Below are 25,710 nucleotides of genomic sequence, written 5' to 3' on the forward strand. Positions count from 1 at the left end.
CTCAGTTGTTCCCCTGGAGCTCCACAAAAGGGTTTTAGCATCGTCATCATCATCGTCGTCGCTGCTCTCATAAACCTTGTTTCTGGTCACAGGAGGCATCTGCTACCTGCCCAAACAAAAGACAAAGTAAGTTCTCTGCTGTTGAACATGGCGGAACATCTAACAAATAAAGAACCAGATATAGTCCAGTCGGTGAACCTCATCTGGCCGCTACATACATGACTTTGAATGTGGCTTAGTGTTGGCGAGATGTGACCTTTAACATTAAGAATGTGAAGATACCATATCAGTGCTAAGTTTACAGCTTGTTACACTGCCCCCAAGTGGCCAAAAGGTGAATAGTTTGGGTTTAATTAAAGATACATATAATCTAATTGGGGAGACATTAGTTATTATGTGTAGATCCGACAACACAGCATTTGTATGGTATACTTTTGCAACCAAAAGGAAAAACAAATATTTATTCATATTAAATATCTATTTGGAAAATGTTTTACAGTTTTATGTAAAGTACTGGTAAAGATGCTAAATTAAGCTCCTGGTAGATCTTGTACACCACGCCCAATTCCCCTTTCTTCGATGATAGGAAGTAAGAGCATGAGGTAAGACAAGAAGGATATATTTGTCCTAACTTATGACAATGAAAGTGATGGTCTGCCTGCATTACTTGTCTGAGGATTGATTGTTTAATATTAAACACAGTGCGTGGCTAGCTAAAAAATAAATGAAGAGAGATATAGATATATTGCAAATAGCAACTCAGATGTAGTACTATAGAAGAGACATCAGTAAAAGGATACTCTTTTGAAGGGGGAAATGTATTATTACATTAAAAGGAGTTAATGTGTAATTCTGATGTATTTTGGTTCAAGCTTGAATATTGAAACTCGATTATTAATCTAAATTAAATTTGAAATTACTTTCACAAATGCCCATTAACTAACAGTAAATATATTACTATAAATGTGTGAAAAAAGAGCACCAGCTCTGCTACTGATTTTCTTCATAATTCTTAACTTCAAGAAGAGTGGAAACAGAGACAAGAACTAACCTCATAGGTGTTCATCCATCCAGAGGAGTGAGTCACTGAACGCCTATCTGCTACCTGCAGGGACACCGGCCTTCACTGCCCCTGCCCTCCGAGCCCTGCAGGGATATGCATGGATTAAGTATAACCACTGAGCACCAAGCAAACCTATTTTATATAAGTGCTGTTTCATGAAGATTGCATGTTGACGTTTAAAGAGATTTGTTTTGGTATGAGCTATTAAAATAAAATAAAATTATTGAATTTGGTGCAGAGAAAATCGAAATACAGAAATGTGCTGATAGTCCAAGTGTTTGGATGTAGTTCACAGAAGGGCTCCTACTTCTATTGGTCATCATACAGCACCATCTAGTGTTTGTGACAAACCTTGTCTGTCTGTGAGAATGTGCTGCGTTAAGACATCATGGAAAATGAGGAGCTTAATCTCAAAATTAAATGACCTTATATAGGTGTAAATATTGGAAGAAGGTCCTTGACTCTCTTTTACTTCCTTTTACAGTATTTTGAAAGACATGTTCAAATATAGTGACTAATTTAGCCGAAGATATAGTATATCTTAAGTTGACTTTCATAGTATGTATAAACCATAGACTGTATATAAAAATGCACAACATTGCTGCTACCCAAAAGTAGATTATCTGGAAGGAAGTGGAGATGTGTCATCCATCTTTGTTTACAGTCTATGGTATTGACCAAATAACCAGATATAACAGTTTAGAGAACATTACATTACAAGATCATACAATTTTCTAGTGGTGTGCAGGACCATGCTAATATTGACTTTACTGTTGCGTGCACAGAAGATTCCTTTATAACAATTTTAAAATACTGGTAATAGTAGAGCCCCATGCATTTTTATATAGACTATCATATTTCAGAATATCAATTTGTTTTTTTCAATCAAGGAAATATAAATGGACTCCAGGTCTTTTAAGTCATACATTATACACCGTTAACATTTGATTACATTTCTCCACATGTGAAAAACACTATAACCAGTATAACTGGGCCTTATTTTGAAATTCATCACTCACTTCTTTTAGATAAAAAAAGAATTGTGTTGATATGCTGATAAAGCTACTTGTGAATTCAAAATGGGAACATTAGAGTCACATTAAAGCAATGTGTTTTAATTTATTTTAAAATATAACGAATATGATTTAAGATACATTTTGTATCACAATACCTGAGTGTTACCAACAAACAGTGTGTTTAAAGGTTTGTATTCTCATGACAGCACTTTAAGGGCTGTCAGAGGGGTCAGAGGTCAGCAGCTGAACGTGAACGTACAGGAGATAAGGATGATAAACTGTACACGTAAAGAAGTGGTCATGTGTGTTCAAATGTATAGAAACTTGAATTTGTTAAATGTGAAACTGATGTTTCAAGCTCACTAAGCTGCTGCTCTTCTCCGCGGACATTAACACAACTCTACACATCTGCTGTTCATATTATATCTAAGAATTAAACACAGAATGTCTCACCTGCGCTAGCAACAGAGGATAACCGGCTGTAAGTGTTAGCTACCAGGAGCTAACTCGTCCTGCTCCTTTATCACACCACAGATTCATGAGGAGAACTGAGACGACCCTTTGCTTTACTTCAGTATTTCTGTCAGCTTTCTGTTCTTACTCCGACCGTCAGGGTGTCAACTTTTAAATTGCACCAACATGGCGTGAACTGTTTCTTTCCGATGACGCCGCTGTTATTGCCTTGAATTTAAATATACACAAGGAGTTGTCTTCTGTCGGAGTTCCCGTGAAGGCAGCATCTTGCTTGATCCAGATGATGGGCATAAACAATAAATCGGTGTATCTCACTTTTCACTTAAAGTTACAATGACTCTCATTGTATTATCAAATCATGTTAAACAGAGATTATACTTTCATAGTTTTTTATTTTCTATAACTATTTTCTTAACGCAGACACCTGCACCACCACAGCAGCGCCATCAGGTGGTGGAGTCCAGCTAAGACAGGTGAGTTTACAACTTTTAAAAAGCTGCTTAATAAAATGTCTTCGTCTAATCTTCTTAAACGTCGTTAATCAGCGCACAGATTTAATTGATACGCTTTGTGAATGTAACACAGAGGAACATCTCTTACCCATGTCCCCCTCCTCGTTTTCACCGCCCACCTTAGGATGGTGAAGCCCAAAATGGAGCTTCACAGCCGGACACGACACAGATGAGACTATTGGTGCGAAACCACATAAAAACACCAAGCACAGGGCTCCGAACCTTGTTTCTTTTAAAAAGTTCTGATAAATCCTTGTTTGTTCCAGGAGCCTAATGTTTCCTCACACTTGTTTCTAATTGGCTGCTTCTGTCTGCCGTTGGGACATTAATGAGATCGTTTCTGATTGGCTGCTGTTTGTCTGATCAGTACAGTTGCCCGATCAAAGTTTGGATATCAATTCCAAGTATTATTTTATCCACAAACTCTAAAGATAAAGATACTCCAACTGTCTAGTTAAATCGATTCTGTTGTTTGGCCTTTAATTACATTCTTTTACTAAAATGTAACGCAGAATAACAATCAAAAATCTAATCTCAAAACACACAAAAAGCTATTATTAATTATAATGATGATAAAAATAACAGAATAATCATCAACATTAATATTCAGGGAAGACAACTAGATATTTTATTTGTTGGGAGGTGATAAGGGACCTGGATTATTGATGCAGACTCTTTATGGCAAAAGTCAGTGCTTGATAAACTCCTCTACCCAAGCGAAACACTTAAAACCTATAAAGTAACAGTGAGTGCTTCTTCTTTCAATTTCATTCGGTTGAAGGGCAAGGATTAGGGACATGAATATACATAAATACATATCAATATATAAAAGATGTACGTTTTCTGTCCTAAATACTTGACTTTACAGGATCTCATTACTTGGCACAGCAGACATTTTCACATGTCACAACAGGAAAAGCACATCAGCTTTATGGAATAACATTAATAACGGCTGCATCCCCCTTGGTGGAGGTCCTGGTGTTGTGCTTGGCAGGTCTCTAGAACAGTCTGGGACACTAAATGGAATTGAGCCTTTATGTTATTTTCACCAAGGAGCTTATGTTTTCACCCGTATGTTTGTTTAGTTGGTTTGTAAGATTGCACAAAAACTACAGGATGGATTACCACGTGGAAAGGTTGTGGTTTCTATTACATTTTGGTGTGGATCCATATAAAGGGTGGATTCAGTATCTTTATTTTTTTTCACTTTCTATAACATTCATTCAATTTTCATTAATTCCTCAGAGAATAATTTATTGATATTAATGAAAAAAATACAAGCATGTTTAGGGGACTGATATTTATGAGTGTGCGCAAATTGGTGCAGATCCTAATAACAATCTGGATCAAGTTAATTTAAATGTAGTTTCATGTGTGGGGCCTTGGCGCAGGTACTGTATGTACTCTCAGTGCCAATGTTGTTCCACCTGAGCTTTTCCTGCCTTGTCAAGTCAAAAGAATGTAAAATAAAAGGTTCCATGTCCCTAATTCTGATACAGATAAGGTAAAAAGATATAGTGAATAAATAATATTCAAATAATATAGTGAATATAGTTTTCCTCACTTCTCTTCCTGGCATGAAGACGTTTTTACAGATCACATGGTGCAGGCTGATGTATATAAGCCGACATACCTCCACAACTTTGCTTTATTCATTGGTGAGAGATTTTCTGTGTCATACAACAAATAAGTGGTATAGGCAGAAAGCATTTTAATCATCTGACATGATCAAAGAAATACTGAAATGCAATGAAACGTGTTTGAAAAGCAGTGTGGTTATCAGGCTTACAGAGAGTGTGTGTCAGGGTCATGATTAACAAGCAACAAGGTTTAGTCAATGCATCTGGACATAAGTAACAACCCATTTCATTATATTGATTTCTAAGTTTGTAACAGAAACGGCATTGCCTCCACATACTGCCTGCAGACCACGACCTCACAGGAAGCTTAAAGGATTCACGTGGGCACACACATGTTAACTTAAGAGGAATCGCTTAATGATATGACATTTACAGGGATAAAACATTTGTGATAATCTTCCCACCACAGCACCAGAAGTAATGAAGATCAGTTCTTCCGTTTCTGATTGTCAACATTTCTTTTGTGCTTTTTCTTCTGCAGGAGGGTCACAGCTACGGGTTAAATAATAACACATGGAAAAAGTAATTCTGTGGTACAAGTCCTCTCATTGAACTCTTGTCACAGTGTGTGTGCGAAGGCAGCAGAGCAGAGTCTTCATCGGCCCTTTCCTCCTGAGCTGGAGCCACAGACGGGGGGCTTCATGACGCAGCTTCTCGTGGCATAAAACCAGGCTCATCAGGAACCTTCAAGCAATCTCCCGATATTCTAGCTGCACCTCTACATTTTGGGTCAAAGCAGAGGAATGTTGACGGCCATGCCACCGACCTGTAGCTCCGGTTTTGGCTGTGATCTCCAAACAAACCGGATTTTTCTCTTTCCTGAGCCGTACGTTTGCCTCGCTTTATGCATATTTTCTTTTGCACGATGACAGAAGCCATAGTTAGGTTTGCTTTTTTTGGTCGTTGGGCTGGATTTATAGCAGTGTGAGTTAAAAAATAAATACTTTTTCAGCAGTTCAGGGCAGCTGAAAGACAGTGAGCCAAACAGCGCATCCCTCAGTCTTGTGTTAGCATCTCCCTCCAGTTGAAACTGTGATTGGGTCCGTGTGTCAGAGGCATGATGGGTGGGTCAGTCAACTGCCACACCCCCGTCTCACCCATTTCTTCACATGCACAAAAACCCAAGTAAGGAATCTGCACAGAAAAAGCAGACAGATGAGATTGTTATCAGAGAAAAAGAGATGCGGAGAGGATAGAATTTAAAGACGCATCGTCACTAGGGGAGCGGACTGACCTTTCGGACAACCTGGACAAAGTCCTTCGAGTTTTGGGGACTCAGGCCTTGCATCTGGCGAGTGCAGGCCTCCAGGGAAGAGGCATGGGCCACGATCAGGACTGTGTTTCCTGTGAGAAAGAGGTAGAGACGCACATTCCACAGATAGCTCTCTCTCACTGTGATGTTTATGAACACTCACCAGTCATTATACGCAGTTTGAAGTGTTCAGGCTCTTTGACATAGAGGCTGGGACAGTATCAACAGAAAATTTTTTGCTTTTGGCCCCCTGATCAAAAGTAAACATTTAGATTCTGAAGGCAAGGCATTTTCTTTTACAATTATGTTACCCTATTAATTTTGAAGGTTATATTATGTGTGTATATAGAGTCTGGTACATTTTCTTTGGATAGGGCCAGCGAAGCAGGAGCATGTTTCATTGTTCAGTTTACATTTTTCTTTCATACTCGGTGCGCACTGGCCACCATAGATTATAATTCCAACAAGAAAAAACTAATCAAAACAGGAAGCTGTGAAATATAATCATCTCAAAAACAAAATAGCCAAAGTAGCAAGTGGATGTTGCCGACATTTTGTGTTTTCGTAAAGACCGTGGATACGTGGCAGTTCTTGTGCATTCACGTGGTGTCAGAATAATCGTAAAAAGGAGTTCCCGGCTGGAAAAACAACTCTGAAAGTCGGCAAACATTTTGGCATACGAGTTGCTGAGTTGTAGGCGTCTTGTTATCTATAAACCAATAAATATAATTCTACAATTCGCTCTAAATAGTAGCTTCTAATGTGAACTTGTCTTATGTTTAACTTTTGTCACTTGCAAACTGCATGTCCATCTCTCACAAGTGTCTCACACCACTTTTTAGACAATACAGACATTTTATATATATTATATTTTATTATTAAACACCTATCACCCCTGTCCTTTTATCTTTGCTACCTGTTACATGAACACACCCACATTAGAACAACACTACTCTGGCATTGGGACCTTCAGACGAGCACGGGGATGCACATTTCCACTTTACCTAGGCTCTTGCACTCGGCCAGGATCTCTCGTGTCACTTGGAAGCTCCGGCTGATGTAGGTGTCGTAAGACTCTGAAACCACCAGCTTACTTACGGGAATATGAGGTCTAGGAGCAAAACCGTAACCAGAGAGGGTTATTGTCAACCGCAGCATCACAGATTACCAAAAAAAAGTGCATAGATTCTATAGCACTTGCTGTGTACCTGTATGTTGTGTCCACACTCAGGTTAGCAGCAGCCAGCTCAGCCGGGGGGATCCAGCTGGGTAAACACGTGCCCGAAACCCACTTGGTCCATTCAAACAAACCAGGCTCCACTCGGAGTTTTGTCTTTCCCTCCTGCTGGAGACCTGCCGCATAGAGAACGCATGTCAGAGAGGAAGTCGTGTCTTCTGGTCACACTGGCATTTACTCAATGTCAGTTTGACCTGCTCTGTTAGAACTTGTGTATAAAATCTATAAAGACATCTTAATGTGAACAGCAACAAGGTTTTGACAAAGAAATATTTCTAAAAAAGAAGAAAAAACATTCATTAGGTGCAAAGACATGAAAAGAAGTTAGACTTTCTGTTGAATCTCTTTCTTCTCCAGTGTCTGAGTCTGAGAAGGTTTGTTGTTAACATTTAATGCTTTAAATAATGAAACAACCACACATCTAAACCAAACTGAAGGTTTAAGATCCAACATTGTCTGTGAACCATTCCAGCTGAGGAGCCGAAAAAAGATGCTGTGTCAGTTGTCTGTGACCGTGGTCGGAGTATTGACGAGGGAAATGAAGACGAGTTCCTACCCTGCACAATGTGCTGAGCTGTCTGGACGCAGCGGAGAGAAGGAGAGCAGTAAACGAAGTCTATCCCTGTGTGGCTTTCCAACAGAGCTTCACCTGCGATGGATCAAAAAACACTGTGAGTCTTATGTCAGGCATCTTGATTGTTATATAATTAAGGAAACATAATTATCTCTGCCAAGGAGGTTATGATTTGATTTTGTTTGTCACTTAGCTGGATCATGCAAACACTACTGGACGGACTAACACAAAACTTGGTGGAAGGATGCGGGAGGGGTCAGAGAAGAATCCATAAAATGTTGGTACAGATCCAGATGAGGGGGCGGTTCCAGGAATTTTTATCACTTTCTTTACACTGTGAGATAGGATGTTCTTCAACATTTTCCTTGATTTCTTACAGAATAATTAAGGATCTTGATGATAAAAGTCAGTCATGTTTAGGGGACTCATATCTATTAGTGTGTGCATTTTGGTGCAGATCAAAATAAAAATATGGATAGAGTAAAATGAAATGTGGTTCCATGAGGGGACAGCTGCCTTGGCGGAGGTATGTGCTCTACTGACAGCCATTCTAGCATTTGTAGTGTTAGCAGTATCCGTCTTTCAATCATTTAGTCATCTGTGGTAACTATTCATTAGTTCTTTACAAACTGATTTAAACAACACCAGGAAAAGAAAAGAAATCCAACAAAAAAAGATGCACTTACCCACAAGACGAGCCTGGGTGGAGCCAAACACTGTAATTGGACAATCCTTATCATAGTCCCGATGACCCCCGGCTCTGGCCGGCAGGCTGGACGGCATGTTGAGATTAGAGCGAACGTATCGACCTTCACGGACACAAATGAGACTCTTATGAGAATTCAGAAATACTCAAGTCAAACGTGTCTGATGTCCGTCTGCAGGGTGAAAAGGTGTCATCTCCCCTGCATGCTAACCTTTGGAGTCAAAGCACTGAGTGACCCAGTGTTTCCCAAACACCACGTCCATCCTCTCCCCATGGCGACACACAAACAGTCTCATCTTAGACAGGGAGGACTGACTCGGTGGCCTCGACACCTGAGAGGAAGATTTCAAATTGTGAGGAATTGGACACAAGCTGACACAGCATTGATCTGAAGCTGGATGCCTACACAGCTAATCACAGCACTCATTGGAAGGCACAACATTGCCACTAGAGAGCAGCAAGGTTCATGATGTTGTTTTCACTTCATCATACAGCCTGAGGATACTTAGTTTTAAAAGGAGAAGTCCCACAATACAAAAACCACTGTACCTGCAGGGGAGGACAGAGGCCGGCGAGGCTGGGAGAATCCACCAGACTGTCGAGTAGACTGTCGTTGATCTGTCCATCAAACAACAACCCGCCCACAGTGCTGCCAGAGTTAGATGGAGAGGCACAGTTGAGGATGGAGTGTGACCTGAGAATCGGACAAACGCACAGAACTCAACTCAAGTTTCAAATATGAGTAATACATTTATCCACAGTAAGAAAAGAAATTAAATTAAATAACCAACTACTGTGCACTTAACAGTATGAAGTGATATGACCTTGCACAAAAACTGGAATAAACGGTGACCAGACTTTTGCCATCAAGGCCCCGAGGCTTTGAAATCCTTACCTGAGGAGATTAACCTGTTTTTAAATCATTGCTTCTTAAAACATATTTTTTATCCAAAAGACTTTAAATTATTTTTAACTTGTTTTCATGGATGTTTATTGTTACGTTTCTTATTTTAGTTTTGTCTCGTTTTGTTATATGTTGTTTTATTCCCTTGTATTTTGTAAAGCACTTTGTAACCTTGTTTAGCTACAGAAAGTTGTATTATTATTATATTATTAAAAAACAATAGTAAGTAAAATTGTTTTTGTTAAGTCGTGAAAATATCAATAGAGTGAGAGGAATGAATGGAAGGAGGAAGTGAGTTCTGTAGTTTAGTGTCAGCTGCTGAGAAATTCCTATGACTGTGAAACACAGCATGTTCAAAGGGTATAATAATAATGTGGGGGCGAAGAAGCCCAGTCACAGGGCCAGTAAGAAGGCAGGCTAACACAATGATTCATTTCTGTTCTCTTGCTGTAACCTTTCCAGCTGCCACGACAACATTTTCTTATTTGTGCTGTAAAAAAAAACACACTGGAGAGATTTGCAAGTTTGAGATAGAAGGGAAGTGGTGTCAAAAAGGGACGTTTTGGTTTTGGTGATGATCTGTCACTGGTCTGTGCACAATCTCAGGTGCTTCCACTACACCTCCATGGATTTTGTTTGTGTCTGTGCAGAGTATCGCATTTGGCTTCCCGTACCCGTGAACAACCCAGGTGTCTGACTCATCGGCACGGTTGACGTAGTTCTCGGGCAGCAGGCCGGACAGCCCCGTGCTCAGCGACGAGCCGTACACCCAGCCCTCGCTGGCACTGCCCTGCTCCGCCGGAGACGTGAAGATGAAGTCCCCCGTCACCAGCTCGAGCTCATCATCATTCTGTGGCAAGTATGGGTACATGACTTGCAGTGTCTACAGGGGGCAGACAGTGAACAACCATTAGACAGTGGTGATAAGAAGTTCAACATTTCTTCCACTTAATGCAAATAACTAAGTAAGGGAACCTGTATCTACCTCGTGGTTTGCAAATCGAATGTCCCGCGAGAAGAGCACAGAGAGCCAGTCACAGCCCGAAGTCACATCCACGTCTTTGGCTAACTTATCCAAAATTGGAAGGTGACTGGCTTGGAAGTGGTACGCCAAAGTGACATGGAGTTGTTTCTTATGGGGCTCCACATGAACATCTGGATAAAAGAGGAACATTTGAACACCAGATATATGACAATGATGTAAAGTTCCTTTTACATTCTTTGGATTATAAAGGTTCTCTGCTGACATTAACACACAATGAATATATATCATCTGGTGATACAGTTGCGATAATCCCCAAAAGATGATTACAGTAAATGCAATAAGTCCACATCTGGCAGTTTATAATGTGACTCAAACCTGCTTTAGCTTCTGCTTCTGTGGCAAAATCAGCAGCGAAGCTCTTCAGCACCTCCGCCACCTGCTCCTCCACGAAGAGGCCGATGAAGCTCGAGGAGGTGTAGGGCTCCAGGGGGAGGGGCATTGGTATGCGACCCTTCCACTTGGCCACTGTGGTCTGGAGAGCTTCGGACAGAGCCTCCACCTTCCCGTCGGCACACTGAGAAAAAGCAGAGACAACAAAACAGGAAAGTCAGCGTCAGCAGTGAAACAGGGAGCACCCGGTCATTACATGAGACATCCATCACATGTGCCCATGAGACATAAATGAACGTCAAAGAGGTGGAATCATGATCCAACAACAGCCATGCTAGGAGTATTTAATACAAAAAGCTGAGGTTGATATTATTTTTGCAGGTTTGGTCAAAAAACAAATATTTAGCAGATAAAACTTTGGAGCAGATGGTGGAATTTGGTGAGGGGACCACCACAGTTATTAAAGTTCATAATCTGGGAACCATGAATCACTTTTTGCACCAAACTATGCAGGAGATGTTGGGATATTTGCTGTTGGCGTTAGAGATAAAGTGGTATGATACTAAAAATTGGTAGAATTTATCCTCTGGGAACCATGAAGGTCTGTATCTTTTACAAAATAATCTATCATGTAACAAGGAGCACATAAAAAAATTATGAATAGAGCTCGACAGATACAGATTTCTGGGGGCTGATGCTGTTACCAATATTAGGGAGTAAAATATTTCTGATACCAATACATTGGCGGATATGACAAAACATTAGCATTGATTTTTAAGATGTTATATATATAACAAAGAAATGTAATTGAGGCATGATATTTTACAGTTTAAGCTATATTATAAATAAAATGAAAAAAATCCATACAGCCAAATATATTGAGAAAGAAGATTTTTTTTTTACATAAAATGTGTAAACAGAGGAAGTGGGGTCAGAACAGGGATTTATCATGAAGAAATGACAGGGAGTCAATGAATTCTGCAAACTAACAAGATAATATGAAATTTAGTTTAGTTTCTTAGAGAAACATGAAAGTAAACTTGAGGAAAACCACATTTAATGAATTCCATGTTGTTGACTGTATGCTCATAAAGAGCTTTAGTGAGATGAGACAGGATGTCACAAATATATGGTGCATAGACCCCCCCCCCCCCACACACACACACACACACACACACACACACACACACACACACACACACACACACACACACACACACACACACACACACACACACACACACACACACACACACACACACACACACACACACACAGAGTCTGACCATGAAGAACTGGCAGAGGGTGATATGGGGGAAGATGTTGTGCGCCTTATTCTTGCCACAGGAGAGGCGGGACTGCTGCCAGAAGAGTGAGAGCTGCTGCAGCAGCGGCCCGCTGGGTCGCAGATATAACACATATTCTCTGGGCAGAGGGTCGTCCAGGAAAGGGTCGTCCACATGGGAGAAGAGCCTGGAGCGACACACACACACACACACACACACACAACCAATAAGACTGAAGGTGAGGACGGCCAACGTCCAGCAGAGGGCACTACTGTTGACACGGCACAGTGACACGTCAATGCAAACGTTAAACTGGGTCAGGGGCATGTCAGGTTTACCTTTGTTAACATTTTCATTTTCATTAATAAGTGTGAGAGAGCATTTAAGGAGAAGTGTAATTCTCACCAGTCACAAGCTGCCTGCACGTTTTTGCCTCCTGTTGAAACCAGAGCTTTCAAGCTGCAAAGAGAAAAGAGGAGGTCAGAACACAGTCAGAAAAATCAATAGATTCTCTTCCGGACGCGGTTATTGGGAGGAGATTGCTGCGCTTCCACATGTCAGCAAAGCGAGAACCCAAGAGAGCTGGGAAATGACAACAACTGCACTATAATTCACAAAAGGAACAGGGGTTCTTAAATCATACCGGAGGTTCAGAGGAACAGCTCGGATATGGATTTGAAACAGTTGTATTGTTTGAAATCTCCGGCTCCAGCACCCGTTTAGTGTGTTCAACCGCTGCATGAAGCTCAATCAGGATGTGGTTTTGTTACAGGTGAGTCGGTTCTAGAGAAAACCAGCTCTCAGTCTTGGTTTTGACAATGAATTCCTGCAGCAGCAAAAGGTCACAATGTTAAAATCTCAAAATGTGACAGTGATGCTGAGAAAAGTTATCATCAATCCCTTGTGTCTTAGTATAATCAACAATAATAAGAAAGATGCAGTGTCTGTGTCCGGAGACGAGATTTAGCTGAGTCATTTCGTTGACTCTAATTTCTCCAGACGTTGATGAAACAAGAGAGAGCTGATAACATGATGACTCTTGAGTGCTCATAATCTAATTAGTGTCTTTTTATAAAACCTCTAGCATTGTGGGCCGCCTCTGAAGGGATTCACTGGGTCGAGCAGCTTTCTTCTTCTCTTCTGTTCAGAGAGGATGAACGGAGAATTTCTAAATGTGAGTGTAGTTCTGGAGGTTCACATACATCTCCGGCCTTCTCTCAGCCAATCAACGCATCAGCGACACACTGTTTGAACACACTACACTCTTATACAGCCTGATCTAAAACGATCTGGCAAAAACTACACACAACATTCCTAAATGAGTGTGTATATGTTTAAGATACAAAATGGTGGGAGCTGAGAGTACAGCCGTTTTCAGACATGAACAACGGAAAATGTCCGGCCAATCGGGACTTTGCCTTTAAGATATGAAGAATGCAGCAGGAGATTGTCCAGGTCAGACATGTTCCCAACAACAACAACAGGAAAACATCCAAAGCATTCAGGCGAGAGGTGGCGTCTGGGTAGAGAATGCAAGAGGCAGGACATGACGTATAAATAAATAAATAACTTTTTTCAGTCTGAAGCAACAGAAAATTACCCGCACATCGTCTCCGAAGAATTTAACCTTTAAAACTCTACCACAAGCCATGCGAGCACTTCTCCTTTCAGCTCCAGTTCTTTATGTGAACGACAGCGAAATGCAAAGTCAATGAGAACCAACCCAGCACCCATTCACTTCATCAGATATCCAAACACGAGAGCTCCATCCGGCTGCTGTGCTTTATTTGCTGCCCATTAAGACAGCACTGCCTGTCACTGTTCAGACTGGTTGTTCTCATGAGTAGAAAATAACAATCTATAGCTGAGGTTACAGTTAAGTGAGTGAGCAGAAGCCGTGTTGATTTGTACCATCACACATCCACTGTTAACACAATATTGTGTTGTCAATGTCAACAGTGCCCATTGTGCCACTCTAGCGCTCAAATCCAATGAGCCATTTTAAATGTGTCCCACTGAGAGGGTCCTAAATAGAGCAAAGTCCCCACAGCCTGGGGCAGTGTGCCCTGACAGAGCGCAGAGCGCAGGGAGCTCCAATGCGACCGCATCAAAACAGATGGCTCACACAAATCTACTATAGCATGCACACACAAATATAATAATGTGCAAATATAATAATATGCAGGTTGAACTAAGATTGAATACAATCTACAAAGACAGAGAAGCACAGTCAAAACGTAAGCTGCTTACAGACATGCTCTGGATAATCTCCTGAAATTATTCAGAGGGACTGAATGTGAAAACACAAGTGTCAAGAGTCAGTAACTTCGGACAATCGCTGCACTAAAAACTCCACAGAATCTCTGACAGCCCATGTGAGAATACAGCAGGAAAATGTCCGGAGAGTTCACCATGAGCAAGTGGGCGTGAGGATGATAAAGAGGTACCACACATGCAGAAGACGGCAAAGATGATGTCATCTTGGAAGGACAACAAGATACGAGGGCGTTTGGTGATAAGGGTCGGCGCCGGTATCTGTGTGCTGTAAACAAACACTTGATTTCCACAGCGGAATGTATACGTCATGTCCTGTCTCCTACACGCTCTCCCCAGACGCCAGCCCTCGCCTGAATGCTCCGGAGACTTTCCTGTTGTTGTGAACATGTCTGACCCGGATTATCTCCTGCTGCCTTCTTCATATGTGAACGGCAAAGTCCAGACACCATTGACAGCTTGATGAGGAAAGAGATCATGAGGTTAAATAGAGTGGGTTTTCTTTTCTGATGTGGACCACCAAGATAAATAATAGCTCCTCTTCCTATAATAGCAAAAGAGGGCACTTCAAAAGAAAATGCAGTTTATCTATGTGATGAATTCATACAGCAAAGGTTTAACACTGAATGTAGTTATGTAGAATGGATAACATGCTCGTAGAAAGAAAATCTTCCTCGCTTATTATAACCTTTCTTATAAATAAAACTGAATCAACACTTTAACATATCACACACAATAAGAACTCAACTGCTCATAAACACATTTAATACAAACATCGTTAATTTTGTCTGAGTTTCCGTCTGCACAAACAGGAACTGCAACATATTCAAAGTCGTTTTTCTCAACACCTAACGCTTTCACATTGTGGTTTGGTGACAGATCTGCAGCTGATCCACGTTTTGTTTCTCACAGGGCTGCAACCACAAATTATCGTTAGTGTTGAGAATTGTTTTTAACAACATGATTGTTATAGGCACAGAAAATGATCTCTCAAACTATTGTTTCTGACAACAACAATAATGTACTGATGATGCTAAAAATTGCAGATAGACAAACTTTTCAATCCAAGCTTCCCACAGGGCCCTTCACAGTTGGGACCCTGGGTATTGATGCCCCTTCTGGCCTTTCTAATGCATGGGTGACTTTGAGTGAGTACCTGCCAACGTCCATTGGGGGCCCCAGGCAAAAGAGACCTGGGGGGGGCCCTATACGAATCATGTTGTTTCTGTGAACTAACAAAATCAGCCATTCTAGGATGCTTTGCTTACCCCGTCGCAACACCCATATGTGCAGCTGCAAAACTAGACTGTGCACGGTGCATGTGTAGAAGCTGCTGAGGGTTATACTTGGCCAAATTTTCGACAACTTGTTCTTTGTATTTCTTCACCAGGTGCAGGTCAAGGTGAGACCCACAAAGATGTAAACACCAAGGAGTTTAAAAGAGCTTGCTCTCCGCCTCAGTCTATCCAATGTGCAGTGGTGGGTGTCGCTTCGTCCGTGGATAAATTATCGTCTGCTGACGTTTAGGGAGAGATTATTGTCCTGACACCACTTCTCCAGACCGGCCACCTGCCTCCTGCTTGCTGACTCATTAACCCCAGACATCAGTGCAAGTTTGATGATGTGATGTTCTGGGAGGCCACACAGTCATGGGTGTAGAGCCAGCAGACTACAGGACGGACCCGTGGAGCAGACAAATATAGTTGTCCCTGCTCTTTAGGTGTAGGAGGTAGGAGGGCAGTGTGTGCTGCTGTACTAATGGCATCCTCTTTTTGACCTTGTTTGGTCTACACAAGAACTGGAGACGGTACAATGTGTCTGTAACAACAATCTGGATGTAATCAGGAGGATTCTCTCGAAGCTATTTCTTCACTATAGAAGTTTGTGCAATGGGCTTTAAGAGGCTGAGACATGTTTTATTCTTATCGGTGGTCCCTTGATGGTTGTTTTACAGCAGGCGTGGATTGAGGTTTGTGACAGGGACAAGTCCACACAGATATCTGCCAGCATTGATAAGCTGATTTTAAGTTCTTGTCCAGGAATGTTTTTGCTTCAGCTGCAGATGAGATTGTGAATAGTGGATTCAACTCTACAATGTTAAATTCACCTGCTGTGATGTGTCGGTCAGTGATCTCACTCTTGCTTCTACCTTTTTCTAGTCCCTTCCCTATTGTCCATTCCCTGACACATGTCTTGGATGTTAGCAGTGGTTTAGTGACCCTAGTTTTCCAGAGTAGAAGAAAGTCAAACTAACTTTCTTTCTTTCGGTTTCCATTTCCCGAGGCAAAAGAAATGTGGGACACCGACATCTCCAGAGACAGAAGGAGAGGAGTAGCAGGGAGCTGCCGAGCGACGACAGGAGATGGAGCTGTGCCGGGCAGAGTTAGCAGAGGCGTTCCACAGGCAACTTCTCTCCCTTATGAGCCAGCAGGTTTTGTCCAGGAAGCTGGGACATCCTGCACCACAGCTCTCTGCATAACATCTGCTGTTTGATCATTTTGTCATTTTTTTTAATCAACTCAATATTTTTGTGACCAAGAGTTTGATTTTGCTCGATTGAAAGTTCCTTTTTTAAATGTATAAAACGGTGACAGACAAACTGTGCTCAATAACTGCATCCAACCCCAAGGCTTCCCCTTTGCTCTTAGAAAGAACTAAGCAAGTTATTTATAAACTGCATTTCCTGTTCACAGCTAGAGAAAGATTAAAATATTAGAGACAGCCAGGGACAGAACTCACTCTAGATTAGCTATGGTTTCAAATCAGCCGCACTGTGTGAGTAAATGACAATGAGCATTATTAGATGAGGGCCTCTGCACATGCACCACTGCTGCAGGGAATTTTGGAAACAGCATTTAATTTCACCCGCATATGGCAAATGTCAGAGACAATGAAATAATGTCGTGCTTTTCATGGCTCTATATTGCCAAGAAACAAGAAACAACAAGGAGATCGTATTATAACGTAACAAGTGTATTGAAATGAGAAAAACTATGCCTCCCTGGCAATACACTTGTGTGAAGTTGTAGCTACATGCTCTCAAGGGCCCCTCCCTGACTCAGCTCTTAGGGCGATTCAACATTTCCTGTTTACAAGCCGATGGGGAACACACATTACAAACCCCTTATCGCACTACGAGCACTGAGAGCACTGCCCGACACCAGACTGCTCCCTAAGGAGAGCCCCGTCAGCTGAGGAAATGTGATTCTCTGTGTCCAGCCTGGTCAACCAGCCCACACCGAGCCAAACACCTGATGTTTTGACCTCTTCATTGACCTTCAGTCAGGGGGAATTACGAAAGAAAATGTGACCATATGAATCCAGCTTTCAATATTTGTTCAGTATTTGATGTGAGTCCATAGACTGTAAGATGGACAACACTCCACTTCCTCTCGCTATCCAGAAATGAAGTTACAGATAGGACCTCTGCCATCTAGCACAGGAGGAAGAGTCTGCGCAGCAGCGATATGGGGATGAATCCATTGTAGCGTGGTCCAATAATAAGTACTTCAAAATTTTAAAAGAATTTTTTTTGTTTGGTCCATGAACCGTCTATGAACATGGAGGAGGCAGGATTTATGACCTATTCTGCAGTCTGAAGTTCAATAATTATCATGTTGAAGCTTTATCCCGGAATAAGATGCTGTGTTTATTTTTTGGACTTTACTATAGTCATAGCATGAAACCAAACATTATTAGAGATATGAGGACTTTTCTTTATACATTTCTGTTTGTGTACAGATAGAATATGGATGTCTGTTGATTAAAGAAGTTAAGCACACATATTTTCTATTTTTTATTTACTTCCTATTGGTACAGCAGTGTAGCTGTTCTTCCTATTTGTACTGCTGTACAAATAGGAAGTACAGCTTCATTATTATTATTATATTTTCTTCCCTTTGGACAGGGCCAACCTAGCTGTATCCTCTCTCTGCAAGAAAATGAATAAGAAATAAGATTTAAGTGTGTTTTGGGGGCCCGCAACCTTTATTTTAGGGTCAGCAAAGCCACTAACAAGGCCAGCTCCTGGTGATGTGCGCTCATAAAGCTTTTCTCCGAAGCTGACAAGGCAACATTTCAGTACCACATGTCTAACAAGGCCAGCTGTGTGCAGCCGGTGTCTGGAACCGCTTCTCTTCCTCTCACTTTATTATTTCTGGAGAAGAGAGATGAGGAGTACACATGTTCAGGCAGAAGACAGAGACTGACACCATGGAACCAACTGTCTGGTGTAAAAGATGTTAATAATATTCCTCATTGGAGTTTGGTGTCCATCAAGCTTGTCAGTTTGAACAAATGATAATCAAGGCTTCTGTCAAACCTAAAGTGCTGTTTTATTTTCAGCGCTGCCTGACGCCAGTGAAACAAGTCAAAGTGCACAAAGCAAACATTTCGCTAAGAATAACCGAGGCACAATGCCAAAACTGTGAGGCATCGTTCAGCAATCCTCTAAGTCCCAGGCTGCGTCATACAAAACAAGTATGAGAGCTACATCCATGATTCGTAATAGGCGTCTTAAAAAAAAAAAGAGGAAAAAAAACTTTAAAACATCCAAACTCTATAATAATCTAATTTATAATCAATAATCAAATCTGGGAATCTGATCTACTAGTCAATCTGTCAAAAGATTTAGATATGTAAGAACTGTGGTAACTCAGTCAGTGTATCCAACTGCGAGTGACGTGTGAACCCCCTGCTTCAGCCGCCCTCAAACCACCATCTCAACAGAGCGCTCAGTCAAGGTCACAAGCCACTTCCGGAAATGGGCGACTTCCTCTTGGTCGTCTAGAAGCTGTGTGTGCTTGCGAGCTGCACACGCAGAAAGTTTCCCAAGTACAGTTTGTACACACAATGCGTCATGATCACCTTTATCTGGAGCTCTTACGGGACAAAGTTGTCACAGTGCATTTTTTTGCCACGGTAGAAAAAAGTTTTACATGTGGTTTTTACGTGTATGGTTAAAGAGCACAGTCTCACGTAGTCGGCACACACACTGACTTCCTCTTCAACACACAAAAGCTTGGGTGAAGAGAAAATGTGAATTTACCATACATAGCCTGATGCAGCACAGTAACCACAGCGACCTTTAAGTTTTCTGCTAAGGAAGCAGGATGGAACACACCATAAACACGTCTGGGCCTTAAGACAGTTTCATGTGCATCAAATGAGCAACCTTAAAAAACTGTATCACTGTTGAACATGTTAAAGCAGAAGCTACTTTTCACATTTCAGCGAACCGTTATGACGCACGGTTGTGTTGTCAGATGTCATCGGGCTAAGTCAGTCCTACAGGCCCTTATCATGGGGTTAGTCGAGCAATAATGATTATGCTAATGCTATGCTAATCAATTACTTAATCAACGGAGGATTAAAATCTGCGTATAACTACTTATTTAAAAATGACTTTTGCTGGAAAGAAAATAATAAAGCACCATATGTGCTTCAGGCTCCATATCCGGGCACAGGCTTTTTCCCCCAAAGTGTGGTCTTAGAATTTTCCACAGGCTAGTGTCACTGTAAGAACGTGTGTGATTGGTGTAAAATGTCACATGATAGTGTCGTGCTCCTTTACGGGAAACTGCTCCTCTTCTTCTGGTTCAATGCCACCGTCTCCATGATGTTAGTACCAGATTAATAAAAAGGCTTTGAGGCTGTTGCCCTAACTAAACTAAACAAAGCTGCAGTAGATGATTGAAAACTGCATCATAGTCAAATGTGTTTCTATTTCGGTTGAGTTTTTTTTTTTGCACGGCTGCTTTGAGGCAGGTTCGTGCTTCGTACGCATTGCTGACATGTTGCATTGCTGACATGTCGGAGCCGCAGACGTGCTTTCTGCTCACTTTGCTGTTGTGAAGTTTCTAATGCTTCTCAAAACCAATTCATTTGTTTAAATTAAAGTATCGTTATGACCACTACCGTAGGTTCCCGTGTCCAGCCGAGCAGCAGAGGGACTCATCTTTGTGATGAGTGTTTACATTTAACATCTATGCAGCTCCAGTATTTTAGCCACTAGCATTTAACATTTAAAACTACACACACTCATCATTTGTCTTCCTGTGTTAACCAGGCTTCACTTGAACTGAAAGAATGGTTCCTCTAAACATGTGCCGATTTAAATTTACTTCCTACAGCCTGTTCTGTATTCAACGGTCACCAGTTGACTAACCAGTATTTTTATTACGCACAAGCACAATAGAACATAACTGGAATACCAAGGAAATTGAAACAAAACAAGAAGTTAATACTTCACCCACTTTTACCACAGTGATACAAGAAAGTGCTAGTTACACAAGTTCTATTAATGAAACACAAACGTATGATTCACACACACTGAAGGAGAAATTAAGTCATCTGTTTTTCCATGAATGTGTGCATCACTGAATGAGAGCAGTGTTCCTCAGTATTTTATTTAGGAAATTGTGTGTGTTTTAGTAACCTTGGGGAGAGTTTACATTCTACAGTTTACAAGATTTAACACATTTATGATGATTTGTAGACAAACTATTTGTTGACTATAAGTATTTCGCCACCAGAGTTCTAGGACTAGAGAATTTGGGGTAAAGTAGAGGCCAAGTACTCACGCAGATATGTTATATACAGTTCATTCAGTTGAGCTCTTAAGAAAATGTTCCATATTTGGGCTGCAACAAGCGATTATTTTCTCACTCAATCACTTAATTGTTTTGTCCAAGAAATTGTGATAATCCTCATTTACAATTTGTCACAGCCCAAATTTTGAATAACAAATGACAATTGGAGTGAGATCTTACTCATCAGAAAATAGTTGCGGTCATAAGCATTTAACAGCACTCCGCCCAATTAAATTTTCATTATAGTCCAACCAAACCTGATCTAACCCTACTCTGGTCCACTCACTGCACGCTATAGCTACCAGAGTCACAGGAATATAACCTGAGAATAGCCTCTTGTGTGTCTGTCACACTCTCAGTCGGATACGTTCCCAAAGTTGCACGCCTCCAACCATCAGGCTCGATCAGCACAGCGAGAGAGGTCCCTGTCCACACAGCTCCTATCCGATTACACTGGTCAATTCCTGAATGACTCAGCAGACCCCCCCCCCCAATTAAAATCACAGAGGCTGTTTGGTGTGTGCTTGTGATGATTCATGCTCCCTAGTGCTCAAACACAATGAAGCTCTTGTTCCCTGAAGCGATGACTGATAACTGATTTTCCTATTATTCCCTCTCTCACCACCATCTATGGAAAGGCCTGAGCAAAACTGACATTTATTTTTGATATTTTGGACACGTCCTCATTCAAATCAACATTTTCCCAGTTTCAGATTGTATTATATCTAGCCAAAACTCTTAAACTGCTGCTCATGTTTGCCCAAAACAAAACCTCCATTGAGAAGTTGTTATCAAAACAGTTGCCTGTTTTCACATGGATCCGATATGAAGCAATCCAATGTGCCTGCCTGCTGCTTGTTGCGTGGCAGATAGTGTACAGTGCGTATATATAAGAGCCTTTTGCTGACAGCAGCTTCCAGGAAATGTAAACACAACTGTTGGGATAAAAGGGAGTGAATAAAGCTAACTGGGTCGGACAAGCTAGAAAGTTATTGGTTAGCTCACTACAGTAATTCAATAACTAGTCCTTTCAATACTCATTTAGTATAAAATTAAGTCTTATTATTGTAGTTTCCTAGTTCTGGTTAACAGGTATGTGACTCCAGTATGCCCAGTTATTTATGCCACACACACACACACACACACACACACACACACACACACACACGTTGATGATGTACCCTGGACCCACTTGTTTTTCTGTGTGGGTGAGTGAAGGTCACTTTGTGGTTGACTGGCACTAAAGTGAGCCGCCGCAAAAAAAAGTTGTGAGTCAAAAAAACTCTGAAAGAAGCTAAAATGATCAATAGAGTAGGAAGGTGCCACGGTTATCTTTTTTAACACTAATAAAAAACATGGGATGTCCTATTAGAAAAGGATAAGAAAATATTTCTAATGATACCCAACCAATACTCTCTCACTTATATCTGTATGTTACTACTGGAATAAAGTCACATCAAACTAATACAACAAACTCCAGCACCCAGGGTGATCAGGGTTTTCAGGCCGTTCACACGTTCGTCTTTTGTATTATCCAACTATTTGTGTTCTTTTCTTGTGTCCTCACAGATATCAGACCAGACAGGCTTGAAGTTACCGACGCTGAATTATTCTGCTTCATTATAATTTTAAAGCCTCGATCAAATCAAAGTGTGTTCTCTGTCATCAATAATAGATGCCAGTTTTGCACATATAACCAAATTCAATTGCTCACTCTGTCTGCAGTGGGGCAGGAGGCAGGAGGAGGCAGAGCTGGCGTCTGGCACCATCAAAGCCTGAATGACCTTCCAGTCAGTTTGGTGGAAGATAAGAAGGTTGTATTTTTGAGATACGGCATCAGTGTAGTTAAAAGTGAAAAAAGAAAAGTGACTCTTCACCATTTCTGTCTTACTTAGCAAAGCTAATAGAAACTGTCAACACTCCACGATAAATGTTAGTCCCTGGTTTTACTTTGGGAGACGGTTTTATATCCGACAAAGCAGATACTGTAATAGATCCAGGAGTTAATCAGCTCCCAGATGATTCCTGCCACTGACGACTGTGAACTTTTTTTTTTAAATTTCTTTTGATACATTGGAGGCAGTTTGGGGCCCTGCTGTGCGTTCAGAAAGGTTTTTGTGTGAGACGAGGCTGTTCAAATCATCAGGCTTAATATATAACGGGCGTGTCACAGAGAAGAGGAACAATGAGACGGGGACATTATGACTGTAGGTTATCTGATGAGGTAGAGCCGGTGCAGAAAGAGGAGGCTGAGATGTAAAAACTGAGCTGTGAGAACTGAAATTGAAATTGTGAAGCGATTAAGTGTCTGTGGCCACAGAAGCCCTGTCACAGGATGTATTCAGGGGTAAAATGATTCAGGCTGGTTCAGGTTATTCTCTGATTCATTGACAATGCAACACGTCTATATTTACCATTCTTATCATTTCTCTGGTTTCCGGTTTTATATGAAAGATGCCTCTGTTGATTGATGGTCTCAGTCACTGAGACTTAATCAATCCTCTACTTCTAAACCAAATACTCGAGCATATCATCAATAAATCATTCACCGTTATGCTATGTCTGACCCCACTGACACAAGCAGCGAGCAGACTACACATGACCACTCATGACTGCTCGTCATTTTTGAATGGCATTACATAATCCGCAGGCTACAATCACAAGCCAATACTGCTCGTCTCCTGGCAAATTCTCAAAGTGTTCAGGAGCCATCAGGTTTACAGTTAACAATTCATATATGTTGCGTTGTAATATAATTAATTAAACTCATCATTCATATGAATTTGCTCTACTTTCACCATTAACAACATTAAAAGGCCACTTCATGCATCAGTAATAATAATGCTATTGCATAATATATAGCAACATAAGACTAGAAGGAGTTGCTCTGTTTGCATTTAGTACTTTTAATATTTTTATGGAAACTTTTCTGGTAGTATAAACTTTCACTACTTTTCTTTTTAACTTTGGTTATCAGGACCTTTACTTTTCAGTGTAACACACTGTTGCATGAATGTAATAAACATATTTCTGCCACCACTATTATATAAGAAAAACAGCCACATCCATAGAACAATGTTACAGTCCAACATACAAACTGATGTTAAAGGGATAGTTCACCCAAAATCATAACCTACTCACCACTATGACTTTGCAGCCAAATCCAATAGAATTGAAGTAACTGGGGACAACGTCTTCAAACATAAAAAACGATTGTATTGGATTTGGCTGCAACGCTGTTTACCCCTGAAATACCAAAATACTTTTGTGGACTCTAACACTTCACCCACTCCTCCATCGGCATAGTGGTAGAGTAGATTGTCATTTTGGGGTGGACTATCCCTTTAATGTAGGTTTATTTCGTCTGTGTTATTCGCCACTAAAATGGGAAAACACATAAATCTGAATAACATACATTTAAACTTGTAGAATGGTCCTGTTGATGAACTTAGTGTGTATTGAAGAGTATAAATGTCAGTTTAAGAGGGGGAAACCACAGCCTGGGACGTGTGTTTACAACAGGCGGAGTAAGAAGCAGACATGTAGTGTCTCCTTGCAGCTGCTGATGTTGATGATGCAGACTGGAAACCGTGTGTGTGTGTGTGTGTGTGTGTGTGTGTCTGTCTGTCTGTCTGTCTGTGTTTGTGTGTACTCACGCCCTGGTCTTGGGGAACCCCATGGACAGCAGCACGTCCAGAGCGGACCCGTGTTTGACGGTGCTCGGCCGGCTCTGGCGCTGCCTCCGCGGGGTCACTTTGGCGTACACGTCCTCTTTCGCTGCCATATCTGACTGCTGCTCCATCAGTGTGTCCGCTCCTCGGCTCCTCTGGCGTATTTACATTTGTTTAGAATCAAGAAGCGATCGGAGGGTTGAAGCAGGAAGGAGTCGGCGGGCTCTTTAATCCGGGAGGACTTGTGCTGAGCGGAAGCGCGTAGAAAACACCAAACCCTGCGAGGAAACGAGCATGTTCTCGGTTCTCGACGGACGCTGTGGGCTGGACCGAGCTGCCTCCTGTCGGCCCGCACATGAAGGGGTCAGCCCCGGGAAGTCAGCTCTGCTCCATCGGGCCCCTGACTCACTGTCCGCCCGCAGAGGAGGTGAGCGGGTCTGGCTCCTGCTCGACCTTCACATCCGGTTCACTGGATGAAGAATATGATGCTAACAGATGAGCTTCCTCTGCACAAGATGTCTTATTTATGAATGAATACAGAGCAGAGAGAGAGAGAGAGAACAGCTCCAGCCCTGTACTGCGGTCCCTTTAATTAAAGAGACAGTACACTTCCCTTAAAGAGACAGTACACTTTCCTTAAAGAGACGGTACAGTCTCCTCAGAGAGACAGTACAGTTTCCTTAAAGAGACAGTACAGTCTCCTTAGAGAGACAGAGAGACAGTACAGTCTTATTGAAGAGACGGTACACTTTCCTTAAAGAGACGGTACAGTCTCCTCAGAGAGACAGTACAGTTTCCTTAAAGAGACAGTACAGTCTCCTTAGAGAGACAGAGAGACAGTACAGTCTTATTGAAGAGACGGTACACTTTCCTTAAAGAGACGGTACAGTCTCCTCAGAGAGACAGTACAGTCTTCATAAAAGAGACGTACACTTTCCTTAAAGAGACGTACACTTTCCTTAAAGAGACAGTATAGTCTCCTTAGAGAGACTACAGTCTTCATAAAAGAGACAGCACACTTTCCTTAAAGAGACGGTACACTTTACCTTAAAGAGACGGTACAGTCTCCTTAGAGAGACAGTACAGATTCCTAGTACACTCTTCTTAAAGAGACAGTACACTTTCCTTAAAAATAC

At 41.5% G+C, this 25,710-nt stretch overlaps 1 protein-coding gene and 1 long non-coding RNA gene across 2 annotated transcripts; one reads left to right on the forward strand and one right to left on the reverse strand.

The window, feature by feature from the left end:
• Window positions 1-4,680: 4,680 nt before the first annotated feature.
• Window positions 4,681-25,174, reverse strand: ubash3ba (ubiquitin associated and SH3 domain containing Ba). Its single transcript, XM_034605692.1, has 14 exons — window positions 24,560-25,174; window positions 12,445-12,498; window positions 12,040-12,226; window positions 10,739-10,937; window positions 10,364-10,533; window positions 10,053-10,261; window positions 9,024-9,168; window positions 8,686-8,806; window positions 8,455-8,577; window positions 7,751-7,843; window positions 7,166-7,310; window positions 6,962-7,068; window positions 5,940-6,049; window positions 4,681-5,839 (listed from the first exon to the last, which is right to left on the reverse strand). The coding sequence occupies exons 1-14, from the start codon at window positions 24,703-24,705 to the stop codon at window positions 5,702-5,704; spliced, it is 1,947 nt and encodes a 648-aa protein (XP_034461583.1). The 5' UTR covers window positions 24,706-25,174; the 3' UTR covers window positions 4,681-5,701.
• Window positions 12,520-16,831, forward strand: LOC117773875. Its single transcript, XR_004615987.1, has 3 exons — window positions 12,520-12,811; window positions 13,124-13,213; window positions 16,597-16,831. It is a non-coding gene; the product is annotated as an uncharacterized LOC117773875 (long non-coding RNA).
• Window positions 25,175-25,710: the final 536 nt, after the last annotated feature.

This window comes from Hippoglossus hippoglossus, chromosome 14 (genome assembly GCF_009819705.1).
Source record: "Hippoglossus hippoglossus isolate fHipHip1 chromosome 14, fHipHip1.pri, whole genome shotgun sequence".
NCBI lineage: Eukaryota > Metazoa > Chordata > Actinopteri > Pleuronectiformes > Pleuronectidae > Hippoglossus > Hippoglossus hippoglossus.

Bases quoted from the DNA above. Each gene is read 5' to 3' on its own strand.
- ubash3ba (XM_034605692.1), bottom strand. From the start codon at position 24,705: ATGGAGCAGCAGTCAGATATGGCAGCGAAAGAGGACGTGTACGCCAAA. The intron at 8,807-9,023 runs GTACAGTGGTTT...TCTTCCTCTCAG, and splicing joins GCCTCTGTCCTCCCCTGCAG to GTGTCGAGGCCACCGAGTCA. The intron at 7,844-8,454 runs GTAAGTGCATCT...GATCCATCGCAG, and splicing joins CACCCAGGCTCGTCTTGTGG to GTGAAGCTCTGTTGGAAAGC.